General features: G+C 42.5%; 1 protein-coding gene across 2 annotated transcripts in view; it reads left to right on the forward strand.

Annotated features, from left to right (window-relative positions):
- Positions 1 to 21574, forward strand: part of FBXO28 (F-box protein 28) — a 48174-nt gene that overhangs the window by 19455 nt on the left and 7145 nt on the right. For both annotated transcript variants that reach the window (XM_019030915.3, XM_063708326.1), the window contains exons 3-4: positions 722 to 860; positions 19813 to 20008. In XM_019030915.3, the coding sequence (XP_018886460.1) occupies positions 722 to 860; positions 19813 to 20008 (335 nt within the window). The remainder of the gene's footprint in view (positions 1 to 721; positions 861 to 19812; positions 20009 to 21574) is intronic.

Here is a 21574-nt window from a genome sequence, read left to right on the forward strand (position 1 = left end):
TTTTATTATGTCTGAGTTATTTCTTAAATTGTTAAAAAGTTTAAAGGAGTTAAATTTTATCATCAAAAGCATATCATCTCCTGCCTATATTTCCATGTGTAATCCATTCATTTATCTAATTTCTTTGGTTCTAATAGCCACTAGATTTGATAACCAAAAAGCTTTATTTTTATTTTTGAGATGGAGTCTTGCTCTATCACCCAGGCTGGAGTGCAGTGGTGCAGTCTTGGTTCACTGCAACCTCCGATGCCCGGGTTCAAGCGAGTCTCCTGCCTCAGCCTCCCTAGTAGCTGGGACTATAGGCATGCACCATCACGCCTGGCTAATTTTTTAGTAGAGACGGGGTTTCACCATGTTGCCCAGCCTGGTCTCCAACTCCTGACCTCAGGTGATCTACCCGCCTCAGCCTCCTAAAGTGCTGGGATTACAGGCGTGAGCCTCCAAGCCCGGCCCCAAAAAACCTAATTAAAAAATATATATATATATATATAATTTGTTTTGTTTGTTTGTTTTCAAATATTTTGTCAATGAGTACCAGTCTTTGGTAAGGATTTCTAGGCATAGTGATTCATTCATCATTACAGTTAAATTATGACCCAACTGTAGATTTCTAAATTAACATGTAAAAGACTGTTTCATTAAGCCATCTTGATTGCTTAATATTTTAGTCCACAATACTGCTTTAATGGTTGCCTTGCTTTTATTATTATTATTATTATAGGAGAGAGTCAGAAAGGAGAAACCATTCATTAGCTCGTCATGCAGACATTCTTGCTGCTGTTGAAACAAGGCTGTCACTATTAAATATGACTTTCATGAAATACGTGGATTCCAATCTCTGTTGCTTCATCCCAGGAAAGGTAAAATAGAATTGCTTGCCTAGAACAGCTGGACTGCCCTACATAAACTTATTATACAGTTATGAATTTTTGATTTTAGAAATGTTAGAATTGTTTCTACTTCTCTGAATGAGTTTCTACTAATGAATTTGTTTGGTTTCTGTAGTTATCAATATAAATATGTATCATTTGTATGATCTTTATATTTAAAATTCTAATTATGAAATAGTCGAAACCCTAATATTCTTTAGAGAAGTTTGTTAAGAGTTCATACTCAAGAATAAAATTTGAGGTTTTACTGGTGGTTATGATGCCAGAGATACAGCAATGAACAACATACATATTGTCCCTGCCTTCAAGACTATTATAATTTTGGGGAGGTAGAAAAGGAGGGACAAGCTGGTTTTTGTTTTGTTTGAGAAATGTTTCATAAAGACAACTTTATAAACTTTCAGATTTGACAAGAATAAACAATTGCTATTTACCAATATTCCCAGAACTAAATAACAGTCCTTTTTAACACAGAAATAACTATATTGTGGCATATTTACCATTACTAAGTTAATAAAAACTCCAACATTCAACATACTACTTATACCTTCAGTAGTACCCTACTCCTTGAATTAAGTGTAAATTGACATATGTCTGTATCTTTTTATATGGAAATGGTAGAGATATAATTAAAGGTCATTTTGCTACTTGGTTGATGCTGGCAAAAGTTTCCCATAACATGGTTGGAAATAATTAATATCTAGTAAAATTTGAATGTTTGCTTTTTGTTATTTCCAAGGATAATTTACATTGGCAATATTTAATATGTACTTTGTCCATTTTTAGTCTTCTTTGACATTTATTTTTGGGGGGAATCCCATTTCTTATGATTGTATTTGAAATACTTTGGTATATCTCACTTTCTTTGCATTATATACATTTTCTTTAAAAGATCTTGTTGCATACCAACACATTACCTGCTAATGCTTTTTGTAGGGTGCTGTAAGAGGATGACCAGTTAGAAACTTCAGAGTGATTCTTATGCCAGATTTTTCTGAATCTGACTTAAAGGCCTTAACTTTTAAGTGTTCCTGAGTTCTTTGAACTTAGCTTGTTTCATATAGCATCATAGTTTTTATTGCATATCTCGTTAGAAAGATGAATATCTAAGAAACATCTCACAGTTATCATAACTTCAAAGAGAGTTCAGTCAGTTGTTAAGTAACAGAGTTGAATAGTTTGTGACAGAGTTCATGTGGCCTACAAAGATTAAAATATTTATGATCCAGGCCGGCTGTAGTGGCTTGCACCTCTAATCCCAGATACTTGCGAGGCTGAGGCAGAAGAATCGCTTGAACCCGGGAGGTGGAGGTTGCAGTGAGCCAAGATCACACCACTGCACTCCAACCTGGGCAACAGAGCAAGACTCTGTCTCAAAAAAAAAAAAAAGAAAAAGAAAAAGAAAAATTTAGTATCTGGCCTGTACAGAAGAAGTTACCAATTTCTGTGCTAGTTGATCAGGCTCACGTGTTTGGAATGGTGATGTTTACAGTCTAAACAAATAATGTTGCCAGGTGCAGTGGCTCACACCTGTAATCCCCACACTTTGGGAGGCCGAGGCGGGCAGATCACAAGGTCAGGAGATCAAGACCAGCCTGGCCAACATGGCGAAACCCTGTCTCTACTAAAAATACGAAAATTAGCTGGGCATGGTGGCATGTGCCTGTAATCCCAGCTACTCAGGAGTCTCAGGCAGGTGAGTCACTTGAACCAGGCAGTCGGAGGTTGCAGTGAGCCGAGATCATGCCACTGCACTCCAGCCTGGTGACAAAGCAAGACTCTATCTCAAAAACAAACAAATAATGTTAAATCCACTGGAGTCCTGTCATTTTTGGAAACCATTTGTTGACTTCAGTTTTTTGTTTTTTTCGTTTTTTTTTTTTTTTTTTGAGATGGAGTCGTGCTGTGTCACCCAGGCTGGAGTGCAGTGGGGCAATCTCAGCTAACAGCAACCTCTGCCTCCCGGTACAGGTGCATTATTTGGATTGTTTTATGAGTGTTCCCTTTTTTATACTTCTCATGCTTAAACTTTTCACATCCTGTCTGCAAAATATAAGGATGTGGCATTTAATTTCCACATGCTGAAGTAAGAACATTATACAAAATAATTTTCAGTCTAACATATAATCTTCATTTAATATATGGTGTTTATGATAAGTTGTTCTTGTTTTCCCTGAGATCTTGCTTCTGGGATATACTTAAAAGTTTAGGCCGGGCGCGGTAGCTCACACCTGTAATCCCAGCACTTTGGGAGGCCAAGGTGGGCGGATCACGAGGTCAGGAGGTCCAGACCATCCTTGCTAACATGGTGAAACCCCATCTCTACTAAAAATACAAAAAAAAACAAACTAGCTGGGCATGGTGGCGGGCGCCTATAGTCCCAGCTACTCGGGAGGCTGAGGCAGGAGAATGGCATGAACCTGGGAGGCAGAGCTTGCAGTGAGCCAAGATCATGCCACTGCACTCCAGCCTGGGCGACAGAGCAAGACTCTGTCTCCAGAAAAAAAAAAAAGTTCAGAAGCTTTTTTGTTTTTGTTTTTGAGATGGAGTCTCGTTCTATCGCCCAGGCTGGAGTCCATTGGTGCAATCTTGGCTCACCGCAACCTCTGCCACCCAGGTTTAGGCGATTCTCATGCCTCAGCCTCCCAAGTAGCTGAGACTACAGGTGCACACCACCACAGCCAGGTAATTTTTGTATTTTTAGTAGAGACGAGGTTTCACCATGTTGGCCCAGGCTGGCCTTGAACTCCTGATCTCAAGTGATCCGCCTGCCTTGGCCTCCCAAAGTGCTGGGATTACAGGTGTGAACCACTGTGCCTGGCCACAGAAGCTTTTATACTTTGTTAAGAAAACTAACTTTTGTGGTTTTATATAGACTACATTCATTTTGTCAAACTTAAGGTCTACAGTAAGCATTTCATTCACTTAAGTGAATCTGAGTAGTAGCAACATTATAGTTTAAATTAGATAGCCAAATATGTACCAAAATTTTGGACCTTTAAAGTAATAGTTGGGACTGGGCACGGTGGCTCATGCCTGTAATCCCAGCACTTTGGGAGGCCAAGGCGGGTAGATCACGAGGTCAAGAGATCGAGACCATCCTGGCCAACAAGGTGAAACCCCATCTCTACTAAAAATACAAAAATTAGCTGGGCGTGGTGTTGTGCACCTGTAGACCCAGTTACTCAGGAGACTGAGGCAGGAGAATCGCTTGAACCTGGGAGGCAGAGGTTGCAGTGAGCCAAGATCATGCCACTGCACTCCAGCCTGGCAACAGAGCGAGACTCTGTCTCAGCAAAAAAAAAGAAAAAAGAAAAAGAAAGACAGAAATCCACAAGAATGGTAAGATTAGGAGAGAAGACAGTAGCAATAAAATTTTGAAAGCTATAAAGTAGAGAAACAAGTGGTAACTGATTTAGCAGAACTGAGAAAGTTAAATCCTACACTGACAGTGGGGAAAGCCAAGAGGAACTCCTTGCACAAAAGAAAGCTCTAGAGTTAAAAGCTCCAGCCAGACACCTGTAAGAGTGGGACTGATAACAGGAAGGTTGGTTGAGAATCTGTAGTTAAGAATGATTCAAACCTACAGGTTACCTCTCCAATTGCAGGCAAGCGAGATCATTGCCCTTCTACTCAGTGAAAACCAAAGGCTTATTCACTAGAGGGGTTAAAATGGAGTCCATTGACAGGGGGACTATATTGATAGGGCATTAAAAGCTGTCTAAAGAATTCAGACAACCTGTAATCCCAGCACTTTGGGAGGCTGAGGCGGGCAAATCACTTGAGATCAGGAGTTCAAGACCAGCCTGGCCAACATGGTGAAACCCTGTCTATACTAAAAATACAAAAATTAGGTGGGCGTGGTGGCAGGCACCTATAGTCCCAGCTACTCAGGAGACTGAGGCAGGAGAATCGCTTGAACCTGGGAGGCAGAGGTTGCAGTGAGCCGAGATCACACTGATGCACTCCAGCCTGGGCTACAGAGTGAGACCCTGCCACAAAAAAAAAGAATTTAGACAGGTTACAAGTTTGCTATTATCTAGGACAGGAATCAGCAAACTTTTTTTGGTAAAAGGCCAGATCATAAATATTTTTGGCCTTGTGAACCTTGTGCTCGCTGTGACAGCTATGCAATTCTGAGAAACAGCCGTGTGCAATATGTGGTAAATGAATGCTTGTGCCTGCGTTCCAGTAAAACTTTATTTACAAAACCAGGCCTAGGCTAAATAGGGGTATAGTTGGCCAACCCTAAGTACCACATTGATATTCTCTTTATCTTCTCTCAGAACTAAGATGTTATAGAATGTTGGCTTACTCCTGTATACATTTCTCAAATCTTCTATCTAACACATGGAAGTTACACTTTTTACAGTAAGCTCATATTAGTATCAGCAGTTCACATATACTGACACATAACCGTATGTGAGCATTGAGCAACCAACCATTCATAGAGATGATAATGAAAAAATAAAACATGTGGATAGTCTCTGCTCTTCTTTTTTATTTTTTGTTTTTTCTTTTTTTTTATATTTTTAGAGACGGGGTCTCACCATGTTGGCCAGGCTGTCTTGAACGCCTAGACTCAAGCAATCCACCCACCTCAGCCTCCAGCTGGAGTCTCGGCTTACTGCAACCTCCGCCTCCTGGGTTCAAGCAATTCTCCTGCCTCAGCCTCCTGAGTAGCTGGGACTACAGGCACGTGCCACCATGCCCAGCTAAGTTTTTTTGTATTTTTAATAGAGACGGGGTTTGACCGTGTTAGCCAGGATGGCCTCGATCTCCTGACCTTGTGATGCGCCCGCCTTAGCCTCCCAAAGTGCTGGGATTACAGGTGTGAGCCACTGCGCCCGGCCGAGTCTCTGCTCTTAACTGTCACTAGTAGCCCTGGTAAACCTTTTGTTCTTATTGAAACACAGTGGTCCCCAAAAATTAGGGTTTTTACAGTATAATTGACTACATAAGGCCATGAAGCTATATTTCCCTGAACAGATGTAAAAATCTATATATTAGGCATTATTGGCTTGTATTTATTTTTCTGGGAAAGAAAATTGGTGGTGGTAAATTTTTTTATTCTTTTTTTTGTGTGTGTAAATTTTTATTCTCTTGTAATTTCAAGTTTACACAAAAATTACAAGACTAGTACAAGGAGCTCCCATATAGCTTATTTGCAAATCTAGCAGTTATTTACCTTTCATCCTGTTTGCTTTTATTTTCTCTTCATAAATACATTTTGGCCGAGCACGGTGGCTCACACCTGTAATCCCAGCACTTTGGGAGGCCAAGGCGGGCAGATCACAAGATCAAGAGATCGAGACCAGCCTGGCCAACATGGTGAAACCCCGTCTCTACTAAAAATATAAAAATTAGCTGGGCTGATGGCACGCCTGTAGTCCCAGCCACTTGGGAGGCTGAGGCAGGAGAATCACTTGAACCCAGGAGGCGGAGGTTGCAGTGAGCCGAGATTGCGCCACTGTACTCCAGCCTGGTGACAGAGTGAGACTTCGTCTGAAATACATACATACATGCATGCATACATACATACATACATACATACATTTTGGCCAGGCGTGGTGGCTCATGCCTGTAATCCTAATACTTTGGGAGGCTGAGACGGGCAGATGGCTTGAAGCCGCCAGGAGTTCGAGACCAACCTGGGCTGCAAAGTAAGACCCCCGTCTCTAAAAAAAAATTAATTAGCTGGGTGTGGTGGCATGCACCTGTAGCCCCAGCTACTTGGGCGGCTGAGGTGGGATGATTGCTTGAGCCTGGGCAGTCAAGGCTGCAATGAGCTATGATCATTCCACTGCACTCCAGCCTGGGTGACAGAGCCAGATCTTGTCTCAAGAAAATAAAATATAAATACTTTTTTTTCCTGAACCACTTGAAAATAAGTTGGAGATACTGTGCTCCTTAGTTCCTAAATATTTCATTGTATTTCCTAAAAGCTAGGATACTCTTACTTAACCACAGTACAGAGAGCAAAATCAGAAATTTGTAACACTGATGTAATACTGTTCTGTAGTTGACAGTTCATATTCAAGTTTCATCACATATTCCAATAATACTCTTCCTAGCAATTTTTTTTGTTAATACAGAATGTAATCGAGAACCATGCATGGACTGTAATCTTATATCTGGAACAGTTCCCTAGGCTCTCTTTGTGTCACTTGATCATCACATTTTTGAAGAACGTAGGTCAGTTATTTTGAGGGATATGCTTCCATTTAAGTTTAATGCTTACAGAATGTTTTTGTTTCTTTTAAAGTTGATTTTAATGTGGCGATACTCTTAAAAATCAAGATTAGTTGGGAACATTTCTCCTTTTACTATGCTTGTCCCAAAATAAATATATACAGCCATGAGCCTTTAAAAAAAATAAAAGTCTGCTTTCATATTAAAGAGAATATAACAGGCCGGGCAGGATTGCTCATGCCTGTAATCCCATCATTTTGGGAGGCTGAGGTGGGCGGATCACCTGAGGTCAAGAGTTCTAGACCAGCCTAGCCAACATGGTGAAACCCCATCTCTACTAAAAATACAAAAAATTAGCCGGGCATGGTGGCACGTGCCTGTAATTCCAGCTACTCAGAAGGCTGAGGCAGGAGAATCGCTTGAACCTGGGAGGTGGAGGTTGCAGTGAGCCGAGATCGTACCACTGCACTCCAGCCTGGGCAACAGAATGAGATTCTGTCTCAAAAAAAAAAAAAAAATATTCTGAGAAATAAGAAAAGATATGCCAGCCTGGCCAACATGGTGAAACCCTTTCTCTACTAAAAATGCAAAATTAGCCAAGTGTAGTGGCAAACACCTGTAGTCCCAGCTACTCAGGAGGCTGAGATAGGAGAATCGCTTGAACCTGGGAGGTGGAGGCTGCAGTGAGCCGAGATCAAGCCACTGCACTCCAGCCTGGGCGAGACATAGTGGGGAAAAAAAGATACAATCGGCCTGGCACGGTGGCTCACGCCTGTAATCCCAGCACTTTGGGAGGTCGAGGTGGGCGGATCATGAGGTCAGGAGATGGAGACCATCCTGGCTAACAGGTGAAACCCTGTCTCTAATTAAAATACAAAAAATTAGCCGGGCATGGTGGCGGGTGCCTGTAGTCCTAGCTACTTGGGAGGCTGAGGCAGGAGAATGGCGTGAACCCGGGAGGTGGAGCTTGCAGTGAGCCAAGATTGCGCCACTGCACTCCAGCCTGGGCGACAGAGCAAGACTCTGTCTCAAAAAAAAAAAAAAAAGATGCAATCATGCGTCATTTAGCAAAGAGGATCCATCCCAAGAGATGCATTGTTAGGTCACTTTGTCATGTGAACATGCATCATAGAGTGTATTTACACAAACCTAGACGGTTCTTACACACATAGGCTATATGGTATAGTCTATTGCTCCTGAACTACAAACCTGTACAGCATGTTACCGTACTGACTATTGTAGGTGATTATAACACAATCATATTTGTATATCTAAACATAGAAAAGGTACAGTAAAAGTAGGGTATAAAAAAATGGTACACCTGTATAGGGCATTTATCATGAATGAAACTCAGTTTCTCTGGGTAAGTCAGTGAGTGAGTGGTGAGTGAATGTGAAAGCCTAGGACATTACTGTACACTTTGTAAACACTGCATACTGAGGCTACATTAATTTTTTTTTTTTTTTTTTTTTTTTTGGATACTGGGTCTTGCTGAATCACCTAGGCTAGAGTGCAGTGGCATGACCACAGTTCATTGTAGTCGTGACCTCCTAGGCTCAAGACAATCCTCCCACCTCAACCTCCCAAGTACCTGGGACTCTACAGGCACATTAAATTTTTTTTTTTTTTTAAGTTTTTGGGGCCAGGCATGGTGGCTCACGCCTGTAATCCCAGCACTTTGGGAGGCCGAGGCAGGCGGATCACCTGAGGTCAGGAGTTCGAGACCAGCCTAGCCAACATGGCAAAACCCAGTCTCTGCTAAAAATGCAAAAATTAGCCAGGCGTGGTGGCGTGCACCTGTAGTCCCAGCTACTCAGGAGGCTGAGGCAGGAGAATCGCTTGAACCCAGGAGGTAGAGGTTGCAGTGAGCTGAGATTATGCCATTGCACTCCAGCTTGGGCGACAGAGCAAGACGCTGCCTCAAAAAAAAAAAAAAATGGGGAGGCAGGCACGGTGGCTTATGCCTGTAATCAATCCCAACACGTAGGCCAAGGTGGGAGGATCATTTGAGCTCAGGAGTTCTTTAAGTTTTAACTTCTTGACTTTTTTGTAATAACACTTAGCTTAAATGTCGTTTTGTTATAATATTGATGAGAAAAAAAAATCAGGCTGGGCTCAGTGGCTCACGCCTGTGATCCCAGCACTTTGGGAGGCTGAGGTGGGTGGATCACCTGAGGTCAGGAGTTCAAGACCAGCCTGGCCAACGTGGTGAAGCCCTGTCTCTACTAAAAATAAAAAAATTGCCAGGCACGGTGGCTCCCACCTGTAATCCTAGCACTTCGGGAGGCCAAGGCAGGTGGATTGCCTGTGCTTAAGAGTTTGAACCGGCCTGGGCAACATGGTGAAACCCTGTCTCTACTAAAAGTACAAAAAGCCAGGCTTGGTGGTGTGCGCCCGTAATCCCAGCCACTCGGGAGGCTGAGGCATGAGAATCGCTTCAACCCAGGAGGCAGAGGTTGCAGTGAGCCAAGATCTTGCCACTGAACTCCAGCCTGGGGGACAGAAAGACACTCTGTCATAAATAAATAATCGTGCCACTGAACTCCAGCCTGGGGGACAGAAAGAGACTCTGAAATAAATAAATAAATAAATAAGTAAATAACAGAATGAGACTCTGTCTTAAATAAATAAGCAACCAAGCAAGCGTGCGGTGGTGCAGGCCTGTAGTCCCAGCTAAATAAATACATATATTAGCCGGGTGCAGTGGTGTGGAACCCAGGAGATGGAGGTTGCAGTGAGCCAACATCGTGCCACTGCACTCCAGCCTGGGTGACAGAGTGAGACTCTGTCTCAAAAAAAAAAAAAAGAGAAAGAGAAAAAAAAAATCAGTTCCCGGCCAGGGCCACTGTCTGTTGAGTTTGTGCATTCTCCATGTATCTGCATGAGTTTTCTCTGGGCACTCTGATTTCCTCCGACATCTCAGAGCTGTGCCTGTTAGGTTCATTGACATGTCTTAGTGGTCCCAGTCTGAGTGAGTGTGGGTGTGAGGGTGCCCTGCAATGAGATGGCATCCTGGCCAGGGTGGATAACGACCTGGTGCCCTGAGCTGCTAGGATGGGCTCCAGCCACCTGCAACCCTGAACTAGAATAAGCAGATTGAAAAATGAATGAATAGGACGGGCGTGGTGGCTCACGCCTGTAATCCCGACACTTTGGGAGGCCGAGGCGGGCAGATCACGAGGTCAGGAGATCGAGACCATCCTAGCTAACACGGTAAAACCCCATTTCTACTAAAAATACAAAAAATAAATAAATTAGCCAGGTGTGATGGCGGGCACCTGTAGTCCCAGCTACTTGGGAGGCTGAGGCAGGAGAACAGCATGAACCCGGGAGGCGGAGCTTGCAGTGAGCCGAGATCGCGCCACTGCACTCCAGCCTGGGCGACAGAGCAAGACTCCATCTCAAAAAAAAGAAAAAGAAAAAGAAAAATGAATGAATAGCCAGGCATGGTGGCTCACACAGTAATCCCAGCACTTTGGGAGGCTGAGGCGGGTGGATCACTTGAGGTAAGGAGTTTGAGACCAGCCTGGCCAGTAGAGACAGTGAAACCCCATCTCTACTAAAAATACAAAATTTAGCCAGGCATGGTGGCATGCACCTGTAATCCCAGCTACTCGGGAGGTTGAAGCACAAGAACCACTTGGACCCAGAGATGGAGGTTGCAGTGAGCTGAGGTTGCGCCACCGTACTCCAGCCTGGGAAACAGAATGAAACTATGTCTCAAAAGAAAAAAAGGAATGAATGAATGGGCCAGGTGTGGTGGTTCATGCTTGTAATCCCAGCACTTTGGGAGGCCAAGATAGGAGGATCACTTGAGACCAGGAGTTCAAGACCAGCCTGAGCAACATAGGGAGACCTCGTCTCTACAGAAAAAAAAAAATTGCCAGGCATGGTGGCACACACCTATGGTCACAGCTACACAGGATACTGAAGTGAGAGGATCGCTTTAGCCCAGGAGGTCAGGGCTGCAGCGAGATGTGGTCATGCCACTGCACTCCAGCCTGGGCAACAGGGCGAAGACCCTGTCTCAAAAAAAAAACAAGGCTAGGTGCAGTGACTCACACCTATGATTTCAGCACTTTGGGAGGCGGAGGTGTGTGGATCACGAGGTCAAGAGATCGGGACCATCCTGGCCAACATGGTGAAACCCCATCTCTACTAAAAATACCAAAATTAGCTGGGCGTGGGTGTGTGTGCCTGTAGTCCCAGCTACTTGGGAGGCTGAGGCAGGAGACTCACTTGATCCGGGAGGTGGGGGTTGCAGTGAGCCGAGATCGTGCCACCACTGCACTCCAGCCTGGTGACAGAGCAAGACTCCATCTCAAAAAACAAAAAACAAGCCCTCCTATTTGTTATTGTTTGTTTCTGAACTACATGTTGGTAGGAGGTGCTCCTTAAAATTTTTGCTTTACAAACATGTATTCCCTGAAGTAACCCACACCATGATGACTGCCATAGCTCACTGATGGACCAAAAATTGGATACATTATCTTATTTGTTTTTATTAATCTTTCTTAAATGTGTGTATAGTTCACATTTATTTCAGTGTTTGATATGAGAAGTGTTTTAGGGGCCGGGCGCGGTGGCTCACACCTATAATCCTAGCACTTTGGGAGGCTGAGTCGAGTGGATCGCTTGAGGTCAGGCGTTCAAGACCAGCCTGGCCAACATGGTGAAACCCCATCTCTACTAAAAAATAGATAAATAAATACTAAAAGTAGCCGGGCGTGATGGCGGGCATCTGTAGTTCCAGCTACTCGGAGGCTGAGGCAGGAGAATCGCTTGAACCAGCGAGGCAGAGGTTTCAGTGAGCTGAGATCGCGCCACTGCACTCCAGCCTGGGCAACAGAGCAAGACTACATCTCAAAAAAAAAAAAAAAAAAGGAAGTGTTTTAGGTCTTCATTTAGAGGTTTGGTGGTTTTCATGACCAGAACTATGCCTTAGGAACTTAACACTTGTTTATATTAATTAGCCTATGATAAAATTGGTTTCATTACATGTCATTTCACTTAAAGTCTGGATTTTCAAGAACCTATCAACATTAAAATGAGGACTTCTGTATAATATAGTAAATACTAGGCGATGGGAATTTTCCAACTCCATTATAATCTTACAGAATGACCCTCATATATGGTTGGTCATTGACCATAACATCATGATGCAGCACATAACCGTATTCAAACATACATGCCATATAAAGAATATTGAGGCCAGGCCTGGTAGCTCACACCTGTAATCCCAGCACTTTGGAAGGCTGATGCGGGCAGATCACCTGAGGTCATGAGTTCGAGACCAGCCTGGCCAACATAGTGAAACCCCATCTCTACTAAAAGTACAAAAATTATCCGGGCATGGGCCAGGCTCAGTGACTCACACCTGTAATCCCAGCACTTGGAAGGCCAAGGCAGGTGGATCACCTGAGGTCGGGAGTTTGAGACCAGCCTGACCAACATGGAGAAACCCGTCGCTACTAAAAATACAAAATTGTCCAGGTGTGGTGGTGCAAGCCTGTAATCCCAGCTACTCAGGAGGCTGAGGCAGGAGAACTGCTTGTACCCGGGAGGTGGAGGTTGCGGTGAGCTGAGATTGTGCCATTGCCCTCCAGCCTGGGTAACAATAGCTAAACTCCTTCTCAAAAAAAAAAAAAAAAAATTATCCGGGCGTGGTGGCACTCGCCTGTATTCCCAGCTACTCAGGAGGCTGAGGCAGGAGGATCACTTGAACCTGGGAAGCGGAGGTTGCAGTGAGCCGGGATCACACCACCACACTCCAGCCTGGGCAATAGAGTGAGACTCTGTCTCCAAAAAAAAAAAAAAAATTAAAAATAATATTTAGAAAATTTTAGATGCACTTAAGTTTTTAAAATATGGAGGAAATTTTTTTTTTAAATAAAAGGGGTGGAAGGGAAAGTTAAGGAAATCTCAAGTACAACAAAAAGACAGATGAAAAATGAGAAAAAAATGAGCATTTATGAGGTTCAATATTCTAGCAGGAGCTTTGTTTGCTAAACAGCAGATTAAAAAATTATTTCTCACCCACAGTAGTCTAAAGGCCTAAATGATATTCATCGTATATAATTTGTTACTGTATCATTTTAGACATAAGCGTGGTACTTCTACTGTGTGTTAGAAATGTGATGGTGTACTTTTTAATTTTTGTAGAGACTGTTTCTAGCTATGTTGCTCTTGAACTCCTGCCTCCCTTGGCCTCTCAAAGTGCTGAGATTACAGGCATAAGCCACCAGCCACAGCCTGTACTGTACTTTTATAAAACTAAAAAAAAATTTTTTTTTTTTTTTTTGGGAGACTGAGTCTTGCTGTGTCACGCAGGCTGGAGTACAGTGGCACGATCTGGGTTCACTGCAACCTCTGCCTCCTGGGTTCAAGCGATTCTTCTGCTTCAGCCTCCCGAGTAGCTGGGACTATAGGCATGTGCCACCATGCATGGCTAATTTTTGTATTTTTAGTAGAGACAGGGTTTCACCATATTGGCCAGGCTGGTCTCGAACTCCTGACCTCGTGATCCGCCCTCGGCCTCCCAAAGTGCTGGGATTACAGGTGTGAGCCACTGCGCCTGGCCAAAAATATTTTTTATAACCTGTAGTCAGCTCTGTATTCGTGGGTTCCACATTCATGGATTCAACCAACCGTGGATAGAAAATATTTAGTGAGACTCTGTCAAAAAATATATATGTATATTTAGAGAAGAAAAACAATTGCCGGGCACGGTGGCTCACGCCTATAATCCCAGCACTTTGGCAGGTCGAGGCAGGCGGATCACAAGGCCAAGAGTTGAAGACCAGCCTGACCAATATGGTGAAACCGCGTCTCTACTAAAAATACAAAAATTAGCTGGGCGTGGTGGCAAGCGCCTGTAGTCCCAGCTACTCGGGAGGCTGAGGCAGGAGAATCACTTGAACCCAGGAGGCAGAGGTTGCAGTGAGCCGAGATCATGCCACTGCACTCCAGCCTGGGCGACAGAGCGAGACTGTGTCAAAAAAAAAAAAAAAAAAAGAAGAAGAAGAAAAACAATTTTTAAAACCACAGCTGTTTTTAAAATATGGATTTTAAAATAGTACAATGTAACTACCATTTACAAAGCTTTGACATGGTATTAGGTAGTGTAGGTAATCTAGAGGTGATCTAGGTTATATGCAAATACTATGCCATTTTATATAAAGGACTTGAGCACACACACATTTTGGCAATGTGGGTCCTGGACCCAAACCCCTGAGGATGCGGAGGGACTGACTATTTTACTTCTTACAGCCTGGGTAAGGTTCAACATGTGGTATATCATTTGAAAGGTGTAGAAACAGCCATTAAGAGTTTAAGTGACCTTCCTAAGGCCTGTGGTCTTTCCACTAGACCTCAAAACTCATACCATTACATTCTTGTTAATGTAATTTGCCAAAAAAAAAAGATTAAATCTACTCAGAAAATGAACTGTTTTGAAAATTTGTTAAATACCTTGCTTTCTTAATATATACCTCTAAAGCCATGGCAGCCACTTAAAACTCTGAATGGTAGAAGCAGTATGGTTCTCACACACATACTTTCCTTCACCTTATCCTCTGCTTAAAGCTTTTGGACAAAGAAAAGAAACTATTTTGAATTTTATTGAAAACATAGATTATCCCATTTGACTAAAATAATCTCTATACAGTAAGATTTTTAAATGTTCTTTTTTAATGGAAGACTGGGGCAAATGGAAAGAGTGAACTTGCTTTTACACTACATTTAGAAGACTACAGTAAAGATAATATTTCACGAATTATAGATGTATTTTCACATTACTTTTAATGGCAAAACACAGTTACTTTGGAACCGATCTAATAATTTACTGTCAGTTAGCAATCCCTGTAGGATATCTTGATATGAAAGTTATTCTGAAGAATAAGTATCATGGAAAAAGACTAATTTTATAATATATGTTAAGAAACGGCCAGGCACGGCGGCTCACGCCTGCAATCCCAGCACTTTGGGAGGCCGAGGCAGGCGGATCATGAGGTCAGGAGATCAAGACCATCCTGCCTAACACGGTGAAACCCTGTCTCTACTAAAAATACAAAAAAAAAAAAAGAAAAAAATTAGCCAGGTGTGGTGGCGGGTGCCTGTAGTCCTAGCTACTCAGGAGGCTGAGGCAGAAGAATGTCATGAACCTGGGAGGCGGAGCTTGCAGTGAGCCAAGATCGCACCACTGCACTCCAGCCTGGGCGACAGAGCAAGACTCCGTCTCAAAAAAAGAAAAAAAAAAAAAAAAAAGAAAAGAAACACCCTAGAGTAAATGCTTGGTACATGATAGTACTGCATAACTACTGTATAAATGTTGAATTGCTATCCTATCACCTATCCATCCACATCATCCCTGTGCTCAACTCCACACTGTTTAGCCAGGTGTACCTTCCTCCTGCTCTAACTTCCCTTACCTGTTGAAATTTTACTTATTCCTCATTACCATGTCCTTCATTAGACCTACCCAGTTCTCTCAACTGGATCTTAATCTCTACTCTGTTTTCACACAGCACTTTGCTTATACATTGAACTTATTACAGTCGGAGTTTTGCTTTGCTGTTTATGGGTCTTTCGTGGAGTCATCTTTCACTGGATAGGATCTATGTCTTATGCCTATACCATTACAACAGTCCTATTCTAGCTCAAATACACTATAAATATTCTTCTGTCTACCAGTATTTATAAACATATAATATCTAGAGGTATATTAATAAGGCTGTGGGTATTTTATTAAACATATAAGTACTATTTTAAGTATTATGTATTTTTACAAGTCCGTCTCAATAGAGATCTTGTTTACTATGACCTTTGTGTTCAAAACATAATGATCTGACTTCTCAAAAACCATATAATGTTTTTTTTTTTTTTTTTTTTTTTTGAGACAGTCTTGCCCCATCACCTGGACTGATCACAGCTCGTGGGACTATAGGCATGTGCACAGCTAATTTTCTAATTTTTTGTAGCGACAGAGCTCACAGTGTTGCCCAGGCTGGTCTCAAACTCCTGTCCCCAGACAGTCTTCCCACCTCGGCCTCCCAAAGTGCTGGCACCGTAGGTATGAGCCACCACGCCCAGCCAAAAAACAAATTCTTGTGTTGAATTAACCCTGTCATTTGCCCTTAAACAGTTTTGTTTAGATGTATCAATTAATGTTAAACAATTAATATACTTAACCATCTTTACCCCTTATTTACTGAGTATCTGCCATGTGCCAGATGCTGCTAGGCTCTGGGGATCTGACAGTGAAACATGGTATGATCTCTTCTGTCATAGAGTTTACTACATTATAGGGAAGATAGAAATTACAAAAAGATGTACTTACAAATTGTAATGTGTATTCTGAAGGGGAATAAAGGGTTGAATGAAGATGTTAACATGATTTAAACTGGAGGAGGGTTCAGAAAAGACTTCTGAGAAAGTACAGTGTTACTGTGACCTCGTGTATAACTAAGGAATTTGAAGTGAGGGAGATACACAGGGATGGCATTCCAGGAAAGGGATCAGCATGTGCAAAAGCCCTGGGGCAAAAAGGTGGGGGACTTGATTTAGTTCAAAGGGCTGATGGCCAGTTTGTATCTATAGATGCAACATATTAGCCTTTGGGGACAACATTTAAAAATTATGGAAGGCCAGGTGCAGTGGCTTATGCCTGTAATCCCAGCACTTTGGGAGGCCAAGGCAGGCAGATCACCTGAGGTCAGGAGTTTGAGACCAGCCTGGCCAACATGGTGAAACCCTGTCTCTACTAAAAATACAAAAATTAGCCAGGCTTGGTGGTGGGTGCCTGTAATCCCAGCTACTTGGGAGGCTGAGGCAGGAGAATTGCTTGAACCCAGGAGGTGGAGGTTACAGTGAACCAATACCATGTCATTTCCAGCCTGGGCAACAAAAGCGAAGCTCCGTCTCAAAAAATTATGGAGTACTGTGGTACTTTTCCTATATATAACCCATATGTAAAACGTTGATAAACACAAAACTACTATGGGTCAATTAATATCCTAGCACTATACATAAAATATCAGTCAGTATGAAGGACCCTTTAAATACTGGTTTTCTACTTTGGCTTATATTTTTAATTTTATTAACTATTTCTTAATTATGTATAAATATTATATAACTTTTAAGCTTTGAGTAGCTAGCTTCCACAAATATTTACTCTTTGGAGATATACATGTATATATAAAATTTGTCTATTTCTAGTCCTTGAACTCCTTGAACAAGCCAAGCTGACACTGACCTTGGGGCCACTGTCATTACTATTTCTACCTGAAAGACTTTTCTCCCCATATCTTCAATTGATCAGTTCTTCCTCATCCTTCAGTCTTACCTTACAAATGGCAAAGAATCCTTTCCCAACCACCCATCTCATGTTATTCCTGCCTTTCCTGATAGAAACTGTCACATTACCCTCTTTTTTCCATGTGGCACTCCTTTAAATTATTTTCCTGTTTAGCTTCATGAGAATGATAATCTTGTCATCCTTATTTACTGTTTTTTACTCCAGTACTTTGAAAAGTGACAAGTACATAATAAGAACTCAATTAATACTTGAATAATGTTTATCTTACAAGTTATGATAGGCTTACGTAATTAAATTGTAAGTCCAAGGGAAAGTACTCCATTTTTCATTTCTTTGTATATATAGTTCCTAACATAGTAGTTCAGTAAGTTTTTATTGGGGAAAGGGGTTATCTTCTTCTAAAGTGAGCTCATAATATAGTAATATTGCCAGAAATAAATGTGTTTTCTCCTTTGGCAATCAGCCATCATCCAAAATTCCTCTCCTGAACTCCCATCCTGTGTCTCAAGCCACCTGCTAGCAAATATCACCTACATGTCCCATGTGATTCAAAATCACACATCTCATCTCCCATTGCATCTGCCTACGTACACCACCTCAGCCCAAGCCATTTCCTGTTCAGTTCTCCAAGCCCACAAACCTGGCCTCTCCTATGATGTCTTCTCAGGCTTATAAGGACACATCCTAAGGTTAGATTTTGCTGACATTTATTAAGCATACATCATGCTCCATTAACAATGATCATCATATTATGCTGAGAGTCTAGAAAACGTGAAGGGCTATGAATTTGTCCTGATACGATTCTGCAAGATTGTTTCTCTGGCTGTGATCAGCAGCCTAAATAAGTAAAGGAGAAGGGAAGATGGATTATAAGATTGATCCAGAGTTGGGAGCAAGCTAGATAAATGCAGTGGGAGGAATATGTGGGATGCCAGGTTGTTTGAGATTTTGGTGACAGAATGGTTTGGTTGATTAACCCTCAGTTCTTATGAGGTTAAGGGCCCATAGATGTCATCCAGATTGGGGTCTTTAGAAATAGGAATTTTAGGTCGGGCATGGTGGCTTACACCTGTAATCCCAGCACTTTGGGAGGCCAAGGAGGGTGGATCACCTAAAGTTAGGAGTTCAAGACCAGCCTGGCCAACATGGTGAAACCCCATCTCTACTAAAAATTCAAAATTAGCCAGGTGTGGTGGCACATGTCTGTAATCCCAGCTACTTAGGAGACTGAGGCAGGAGAATCACTTGAACCCTATGGTTGGAGGTGACAGTGAGCCAGGATTGTGCCACTGCACTCCAGCCTGGACAACACAGTGAGACTCCATCCTAAAAAAAAAAAAAAGGAATTTTATCTTCAGGTCTATGCTGAAGCCACAGGGAAGAATTAAGGATAACCTCACCGAGATGAAAGCTAATATCACAAATGCCTAAGGAAGGTTGACTTACTGTTCCAGCAAGATAGTTAGGTGTTCTCCCCATTACAATTATCATTAAAACAAAAAAGGATCTTCTGCTACCTTTTGGTGGTGACAAGGAAGTGACAAGACTTCATTCCAATCCGTAACAAGTCTCAGAGAAACAAAACTTAAAGGGATAGAGCACATGGGGGCAGTATTAAAAAGAGCAGAGAAATCACACTGAGTCCCTGCAGCTTAGGGGAACAGATTCAGGTTTGGAGGATTAATAAAATGGGTTTGGGCAATCTCCAGCCCTACCCCAGCTCCCATACAGGATTTAATTTCTTAGTTTAGTCCTCTAGTGTCTATAGCAATTTGTATACCTGTTTGTATCACTTATGTACACACATATCTTCCCCAGTTACACTGTGATTTCCTTCAGGGTTAGAAGCTTTATTTTATTCATCCTGATTCCTCAGTCCCAACATAGTACCTGATACATAAAAGGTGCTTAATAAATGCAAGTATGAAGTATGTAACAGGCCGGGCACAGTGGTTCACACCTGTAATCCTTGCACTTTGGGAGGCTGAGGTGGGTGGATCCTGAGGTCAAGAGTTTGAGACCAACCTGGACAACATGATGAAACCCGTCTCTACTAAAAATACAAAAAATTAGCCACGCGTGATGGCGGGTGACTGTAATCCCAGCTACTTAGGAGGCTGAGGCAGAGAATTGCTTGAACCCAAGAGGCAGAGGTTGCAATGAGCTGAGATGGCACCACTGCACTCCAGCTTGGGCAACGAGTGAAACTCTGTCTCAAAAAAAAAAAGTACTGTAACAAGCCCAAAAGCCATGTGTTGTAAATAGCAATATTCATCAGTGGCCAGTACATCACTTAAATCACCCTACAGGTCTTTACCGGAATTGCAAAACAAGCAGTTACTTCTCTGCCTGTTTAGCTATTTTCTTTATTAAAAAAGAAAAATCTAAAGTGCTAATGAGAATTCATTATTTTAGGTGATTGATGAGATTTATCGTGTGTTGAGATATGTCAATTCTACCAGAGCCCCTCAGCGAGCTCATGAAGTACTTCAAGAATTAAGGGATATATCCTCTATGGCAATGGAGTACTTTGATGAAAAGATTGTTCCAATTTTAAAGAGGAAATTACCAGGATCAGATGTTTCTGGAAGACTCATGGGCTCTCCTCCAGGTATCTCTACTTTATAATCATGCTTGTACATAATTTTGTAACTTGCTTCCAGTTTTTTTCTACTTAACAAGTGTCTTGAACTTTTCTGTGTTAGTAGTTGTTTATTGGCAGCATCATTTTTAATGAGATTGGATTATCAACCATAACTTACACAACTAATCCACTAGTTAGGCTCATTTCTTGTTTCTAGCTTTTCAGTACTTATACTCTGAAGAACAATCTGAGCGGTCTTGTGACTAAATCTTTGCACATATCCATATTGACTTACAATAAACTTATTAGAAATAGAATAGCTGGGCCCGGCCAGGCGCAGTGGGTCACACCTGTAATCCCAGCACTTTGGGAGGGCAAAGTTGGTGGATCACCTGAGGTCGGTAGTTCAAGACCACCCTGGCCAACATGGTGAAACCCCGTATCTACTAAAAATACAAAAATGTGCTGGGCATGGTGGCGCACACCTGTAATCCTAGCTACTCTGGAGGCTGAGGCAGGAGAACCACTTGAACCTGGGAGGCAGAGGTTGCAGTGAGCCAGATTCACGCCATTGCACTCCAGCCTGAGCAACAAGAGCAAAACTCCATCTCAAAAAAAAAAAAAAAAGGAAATAGGATTGCTGGACAAGGCGCAGTGGCCCACGCCTGTGGTCCCAGCACTTTGGGAGACTGAGGCGGGAGGATCGTTTCAGCCCAGGAGTTCAAGGTGAAAAGTTACATACAGATGCTCCTTAATTTACGATGGGGTTACATCCTGATAAACCCATCATAAGTAGAAAATATTGTAAGTCAAAAAATGCACTTAATACACGAACCTATCAAACATCATAGCTTAGCCTAACCTACCTTAAACATGCTCAGAACACTTCCTTAGGTTACAGTTGGGCAAAATTATCTAGCAAAGCCTATTTTATAATAAAGCATCCTTGTGTAATTTACTGAATTCATTTTCTATTGTACTGAAAGTGAAAAACGGAATGGTTCTGTGGATACCTGAAGTACAGTTTCTACTAAATGTCTATCACTTCCATACCATCGTAAAGTCAAAAAATCATTAAGTTGGCTGGGCGCGGTGGCTCACGCCTGTAATCCCAGAACTTTGGGAGGCCAAGGCAGGCCGATCACCTGAGGTCAGGAGTTCAAGACCAGCCTGGCCAACATGGTAAAACCGTGTCTCTACTAAAAAATACCAAAAAATTGGCCAGGCACAGTGGCTCATGCCTGTAATCCCAGCACTTTGGGAGGCCAAGGCGGGCGGATCACGAGGTCAGGAGATGGAGATCTTCCTGGCTAACATGGTGAAACCCCATCTCTACTAAAAATACAAAAAATTAGCTGGGCGCGGTGGCGGGTGTCTGTAGTTCCAGCTACTCAGGAGGCTGAGGCAGGAGAATGGCATGAACCCAGGAGGTGGAGCTTGCAGTGAGCCGAGATCGATCGTGCCACTGCACTCCAGCCTGGGTGACAGTGCGAGACTCCGTCTCAAAAAAAAAAAAAAAAATTAGCCAGGCGTGGTGGCGCATGTCTGTAGTCCCAGCTACTAGGGAGGCTGAGGCATGAGAATCACTTGAAC

Source organism: Gorilla gorilla, chromosome 1, assembly GCF_029281585.2.
Source record: "Gorilla gorilla gorilla isolate KB3781 chromosome 1, NHGRI_mGorGor1-v2.1_pri, whole genome shotgun sequence".
NCBI classification, from domain to species: Eukaryota; Metazoa; Chordata; class Mammalia; order Primates; family Hominidae; genus Gorilla; species Gorilla gorilla.